General features: G+C 39.3%; 1 protein-coding gene across 1 annotated transcript in view; it reads left to right on the top strand.

Moving 5' to 3' along the window:
* CDC123 (cell division cycle 123) overlaps positions 1–6,680 on the top strand; it is a 33,893-nt gene extending 27,213 nt beyond the window's left edge. Inside the window, exons 11-13 of the mRNA XM_054399827.1 lie at positions 3,435–3,563; positions 5,362–5,499; positions 6,643–6,680. Coding sequence (XP_054255802.1) covers positions 3,435–3,563; positions 5,362–5,499; positions 6,643–6,669 — 294 coding nt within the window. The 3' untranslated portion in view covers positions 6,670–6,680. The remainder of the gene's footprint in view (positions 1–3,434; positions 3,564–5,361; positions 5,500–6,642) is intronic.
* Positions 6,681–7,183: the final 503 nt, after the last annotated feature.

The following is a 7,183-nucleotide window of genomic DNA, read 5'->3' on the forward strand; positions in this document are numbered from 1 at the left end:
AACTAGTGCTTGTGTCTCAGCCTTGAGAGCATTATCAGCTGTGCTTGAAGGTGCAGCTGGAGCTGGGGAGGTGTAACAGTTGGTTTTGTATTTTGTTTACTTTTAATTTTGTTTAAACAGCCTTTTTCATAGACACTTCCCTTCAGCAGCATGTTGCTTAATGCTTTAGCAAAACAAAGCATGAAGTTGACACCATAGAGTTAATCTATTGGTTCTGGGGTTGGGATGAGAGAAAAAAGTTTTACACATTGGGTCTTTGTCCTCTGCAGATAAGTGCAACTTTGCCTTCCTGACTTGTGCATTTCTGTGCTCTTATATGATAAAGATTATTAATAGCAGGAGATGGCAGATAAATAGCTCTACTACTGCTCTTTAGATACACAGTACAGGGCATCTGAAACTCCATTTAAATCATGATGTTGCATATAAGACTTGATAGAGCATTTAACCTTGAGAATTTTGGTGGCTGACCCAGAGTTGTATACATTCCCTTTAATGAGCCTTCAAAAGGAATATTTAGTTTATTTTGGTGCTTCTCATCAGCTGCACCTACCAAAGCTCAGTGCAGATTTAGGACCATCTCATGGAAACAGTGGTGGTGTAGATGGTGCCCTGCTGTCTGCAGGGAGGGAGAAGTACTGCTGGTTGCTCACAAAAAACAGGTGTTGTTTTCAGTAGTCTCAAAACCAATTTGCAGCTTTTTTTCCAGGGTACATTTATTTTTGGGAGAAATGGTCTCTGAGTGCCTATGAAAAAGCTGAGTTCCATGCACTTGGGGTTAGGAAGAGTCTATGTGAAAGCCTTTCATAGGGAAGTCCTTTATTAAGTAAAAACACTTAGGATGCAAGGAAAGATTCTCTGAACTGCTGAAGGAACTTTGCCATCCATTGCTTCTGTCTGTGCTTAAATTGGTTCATTAGCTTATTTTTCTAGTTTGATAGAATGAATCCTAAAAAATTACAGATTCCTCCTCCTGCTGCCTTGGAGCTAAGATGTCCAAATTAGCAAAAGTAAAACATCAGTTATTATGAGAATTTGTGACTGCCTTTTGAAGAGGAATGGAGATGGAATATGATAGCAGAGCTTGCCCCTGGTCGCTCTTTGCACCAGGGATGTCAATATTAGTGCAGAGATATTGCAACTTAGCCATGCAGCTTTGTGCTTCTTCACCCTTTGAAACAAATAAACCACTCAGGTCTGTGTCCCCATGTTTCACAGTTTCTTCTGTAGCTGTCTGGTTTTGGTACTGCTCTTGCAGTGCACTGGCTTCTTAAAACCTGCTTTGCAAGAGTTGTACCCCATGGATCTGTCCTGAGAGAGGGAGAGACTGGTGAAAGCCTGCATGCAACCACGTGCTCATCAGTTGGGTGCTGGCTCAGTTCCAGTTTACAGTAGTTTCACCGTTTTCATCTGTGCTGGGACTTCTCACACCTGCATGAGTAACTTGCTGTGGATGATAACAGACCAGCCAGAGCATTTCTGGTCTCCATTGCATGTTTTCATGTGGTTCCTTTTCTAGTGTGTTAGTGCCTGTGGGGATGGCTTATGCTGTGTGGGTGGGAGAGGAAGTCTCCATGTTTTTCTGTGACTGAAGGCTTCAAAAGCATCTTTGTAAGTTAAAAACCAGATGGATGTGGTGTAAATTGTTGAAGATGCTTGCTGTTTGTATGAAGATAGGGAAGATCTTTTAAAGAAATATCCCTCAGGAATGAGGGAAAGAACAAGAAAGTAAAACTAGTTGTTAGTAGCCAGTATTCAGGCTTAGTTTCCAAGTCCAACTGATCTTTAATAAACACAGTAAACCCCTTCAGCCCTGCTTATATTACAGCAACCTTTTTCTTTCCATATTTGATAGATCTGATTTCCAGATTTGTTTCACAAATACCTGAAGGGATCCTACAGGAAGGCTGGAGAGGGACTTTTCATAAGGATGTTTAGCAATAGGACAAGGGTTTGAAGCTGAGGGGGAGTAGGTTTAGACTGGATCTTAGGAAGAAGTTCTTCAGTGGGTGGTGGAACTCTGGAATAGGCTGCCCAGGGAGATTGTTGATGCCTCCTCCCTGGGGGTGTTCAAGGCCAGGTTTGATGAGGCCTTGAGCAGCCAAGTCTAGTTGAGAGGTGTTTCTGCCCATGGTGGGGAGGTTGGAGTAGATGATCTCTAAGCTCCCTTCCAACCTTAGCCATTCTATGACTCTGTGATTTGAGCTGTATTGCATAAAAGCATGGAATCATTTAGGTTGGAAAAGACCTTTAAGATCATAGAGCTTCATTATAATTTATTATGATGGTTTGTTTTACTCAAATAGATGTTACTTTCTTGGGGAAGAAAAGGTGGCTCCGTGCTGGGGGTTTTATTTTGTAGACGACTCAAGGAACGCAAACGATTTCTTGCTCCACTGCAAATGTCTCTGTTAACTTTAATATGTCATGTTAGTCTCTCTGCTTTAACTTTTCAATTGTGAAACAAACTGTTGTGCATGCTACTAAAACTATTTGAAACACTATATTGAAAACTATTTGAAGATGAGACACAAGAAACTTCTAGACTACTAGGAAAGGCTGTATTAAAAATCCCTGTAAGTTACGCTATGTATCTGTCTTCAGCACCTTTCAGCTTTCATAATCTCCATTTTGCAGACCCTGCTCTGTATGTTTAGAGTTCCTTCTGAGACAACAGCAGTTCTTGAAGACTGCTGAATGTACAGTAGCTGAGGTGGCTTCTGAGGGAAATCAAATCTCTGTTTGGGTGGGGTTTTGTGTTTGGATTGGGGCTTTTTTTGTTTGTTTAGTGTTTTGTTTAGTCTTTTCGATTCCTTGTTCATGCTGTCTGGGGATCTTGGAGGACCACAGGAAGTAGAACTGCTGTGGTCTCATCTGAAACTGCCTTCCAGAGAATTGAATTCAGTTTGAGTTCTGCCTGATCTTCTGTTTAATCAATAAAAGAAATCAGTAAGTCATAGTTTACAGTGATAAGACAAGGAACAGTGGGTTCAAACTTGAACATAGAAGATTTCACCTCAACATGAGGAGAAACTTCTTTACAGTGAGGGTGATGGACCACTGGAACAGGCTGCTCAGGGGGATTGTGGAGTCTCTTTCTCTGGACACTTTCAAAACCCACCTGGATACATTCCTGTGTGGACTACCCTAAGTGATCCTGCTCTGGCAGGCGGCTTGGACCTGATGATCTCTTGAGGTCCCCTCCAACCTCTGATATACTGTGATACTGTGATACTCTGATAGCTTGGTATACTTTAAAACTGTCTGATGTAAAGGATGTTAGAATATTTTAAGTGCTTAAAACTAGACTATTTCATTTTTGACATCTTTTTATCTAAATAATATAATGAATACTTATCAGAGTATGTGTGTTATTTATTTAATTAATTATATTTTCTGTGGCTTGTTTTAATTCTGCTGTTATTCCATTGCAGGGTAAGATTTGGTTAATAGATTTTAACCCATTTGGTGAAGTGACAGACTCCCTCCTCTTTACGTGGGAAGAACTGACCTCTGGGAAAAACTTGAAAGGAGACCAGGGTGAAGGGGAAGCAACAGAACAGGTACAGTGTTGTGGTGAGGGAGGCTGGCTAAGAAATCCAACAGGATTTGTTATTTTCTTTCTTTCTTTCTTTTTGCTATAATCAAATTGTGATGCAAATCCCATTGAAATAAATGGATGCCCTTAACTCATGAAAGGTACCTTCTCCATAAGTAATTCTACTGTTTCATACTAATTCTACTGTTAGACAGTAGTTAATCTCAACAGGTATTGCATGCTAGTTTTATATGCCTGCAAGGGAGTTTTTAGTTCAAACACTACAGGCCTCATATTGCAGCTTTGGCCATATTGCAAAGAAAATACCCTGAAACATGCTTTCATGCAAGTTCTTTTCAATTTATCTTAAAATCTGTAATTTTTTCTATTTAATCCTCAAGGTTCTGCTTTGTTCTTGATACCTATCATACAGTTTCACAGACCTCTAGATTTATGTTTGGAGGGAGGCAAAAAGAAGCTTAACTTCTGTTTCTTCCTTGTATCAAATATCCTCAGGGAAGCCTTGTCCTCTGGTTGAACTCCTTGGACTTAGAGAAGCCTTGCTATGCATCCCTCTTCCAAGCTGCATTTCTTCCATAAAAACAAATAACTTCTAAATACAGAGAAGTAGCAATAGTCTTCATTTATTTGTACTCCAGCTTTTTTCTCACTGTATGTCTCAGAGTCCTCACATCTTAAAGAGGCCTCAGACAGCTGGACAGAAGATACCAAGTAGCCTGTTACTTGATACTGGGAAACACTTGGCAGTTGTCTGAGGAGAGGTGACTAGGCAGATAGCGTGGGCTTTTCTTTGTTTTCTAGCTGTAAAACTGCATTAGACCTACATGGAATGACATGCTTTATTGAGCTGATTTGAACATTTGAGCTTTGCTTTAGTTCTGTTGCCATTTTTATAACACATTGAAAGGGAAATGAACCACTGCAGGCTGTCATTCATGTCATTTTACTAGTCTCACCATGTGGCTATCAGTGTATGAAAACCCATTCAATGAAACTTCCTCCTAAAAGCTGTATTTCCTGTGTTAAAACACACTCCCAATTCTGGAGTTGTCCATGGCACACCTGAATTTTGTTTTGAGCATTTCTTTGGCCTCAGCTCCAGATGCTTTGTGCAGTTACCTCTGGTGTGAGACTGGATGAAATGTAGAATGACTTGTCTTCATGCTTCAGCTTACAGCCAGTCAGAACCTGGTGTTAAGTTACTGAACTTCTGCCTTTAAAATGAAGCTGTTAGTTACCATGCACTGGGCAATTATGCTGCATGGCAGTGTGTTGAACTGAAAACTGTGTCAAATTACCCAAACCCCTTGCTACAACTGGACACTTGGAGATATTTTGCATAATGCATAGAGACATTTTATTTCAATATGTCAACTGGATGGAATGCTTAGATCATAATTTCAGTAAAGTTATATTTGCAAACATGAGTTTTAAATAAGACAGGTTAAGGGATTCTATTGTAAAGATTTTCTTTATGTACATATTTATGTGGATACATATAGCTCTGTTACTGCAGCACTGTTACAAGTGTAGGTATATTAAACGCACTAATAACTGATACATTGTAGGAACTTTAAGTGAGGGAATAAATAACAGTCAAATAATACTAACATTTTAACTTTCACTCTTAAAATGGGCAAAGTTTTTGATAAGAACATTACAATTTTTAGAAGGTGCTGCTTTAGTTGAATGAATGCCAAATAAACTCATTGGCCGAGTGACTCAGTCTCATGGAGGAGTTCAAGAAATACTGCTAGCTTTATTCATATGCTCTTTTGTTTCATCCAATATCTTCTCCAAAGGACTATCCAGTTTTCCGTTGTACAAACAGTAAAGTTCCTGTCCAGCCTAGTCCATACCTCAGTTATCGACTACCGAAGGATTTTGTGGACCTTTCTACAGGAGAGGACGTTCACAAATTAATTGACTTTCTTAAACTGGTAAGAGGTAGTGGGAAAAAAATTCTAACCATCCATCTGTGTGAAATGGCAACATCAGAGAGCCTTGAATTGTGCTTTACTTTTTCTGTGACTGTGTAATCTGTGAAGCCATCATACGATGTTAGAGCCTAGAGAAAAGAAGACTCTGGGGGGACCTTAGAGCTGCCTTCCAGTACCTGAAGGGATCCTACACAAAGGATAGAGAAAGACTTTTCTTTAGGGTGTCTAGCAATAGGACAAGGGGAGATGGTTTGAAGCTGAGGGAGAGTAAGTTTAGACTGGACCTTAGGAAGAAGTTCTTCAGTTTGAGGGTGGTGAGACTCTGGAACAGATTGTAGATGCCTCCTCTCTCAGGGTGTTCACGGCCAGGTTGGATGAGGCCTTGAGCAGCCAAGTCTAGTTGAGAGGCATCCCTGCCCATGGCAGGGAGGTTGGAGTAGATGATCTCTAAGGACTGTTCTAACCTAAGCCTTTCCATGACTCTATGAATATGTCGTTGGGTTGAAAAAAATTTAAGCGATGAAGAGCAAGCTTTCATACTGATCTCCCTTCAGTTAATTTTATCTTTATGGGAAGCAATGAATGTAATTTGACAACTCTTACTGAGGAGCCTAGCTGTTTTCTTTCTTACAGAAATTTAAATACAAATGTAGTATAAATGGAAATGTCTTTTTTTTGGATGGCTGAAGCTCATGCTTTTAAAAATTTCTCTGAAACTTAGAACATAAGTATATTGGGGAAAAGATCTTAAATACTTGTTTCTTTCTCAATACAGTTTATTTGTTCCTTTGATAAACAGTTACATGAAAACATGGTATTTTTGTGAGCTAGGGAATGGATGACAGGTTGCTTTCATATTGATCCCTGACTTCTGCCACCACCATCATGTTTTCTCGTTCTTGTATGTTTTGTATCTTGTTCTTTCCTGGAAATAAAAATCCTATAGTTTGGGATGGGGGAGAGGGTTGATACTGCTTTGTTCCATTTGCTGGAAACATTATCTCTTACTCTTCAGAAAATGACAAAGAAATTCAGCCCTTGTCTAATATCCATTGTATCTGGAAACATTTGTCATGATTTAGTAGTGCTCTTATTTCAGATAACTGTGTCCTAACATTATTAACTCTCCTGTTCTGTTGACAGAAAAGAAATCAGCAAGATGATGACTGAGGTATCAAGAAGCATTACATTGAATTACAAGCAAGAAATGTGACAAAAGCTATGTTTAGCATAACTATTAAGCTATCAATTTAAAGAAAACCTGCTTTTTGTAGTCAATGAAAGAACTGAAGAACTGTTCATACCATGTCTGTTGGTTTACATAAAGGTGTAGAAAAGCTTTTTCAGGGAAACATAAAAGGTCAGAGTGAGTTCTCACTGGATTCCAGGTTAAATGCAGTTATACTGTGTCACAAGCAACAATCAGAGTGCAACTGAGCGACTGCTTTTCCATCTCGGTGTGAAGATTGATGCCCTTTCAGTATGCCATTGGACTCTTCACTGATAAATGTGACAACATTTAATGCTTGTACAGTGAAAACATCAAACATTCTCTGAATTTAGGCACAGTCTTGCTTAAAATCTGGTACATTCCTTTCTCCCCTTGTGCTTACACATTTTTATTTTTTTCTGTAGCAACCTTTTAAAAGTGTAAATTGTTTTGAGAGGACTTTTCATCCTTTAT

Source organism: Indicator indicator, chromosome 3 (assembly GCF_027791375.1).
Source record: "Indicator indicator isolate 239-I01 chromosome 3, UM_Iind_1.1, whole genome shotgun sequence".
In the NCBI taxonomy this organism is placed as follows: Eukaryota; Metazoa; Chordata; class Aves; order Piciformes; family Indicatoridae; genus Indicator; species Indicator indicator.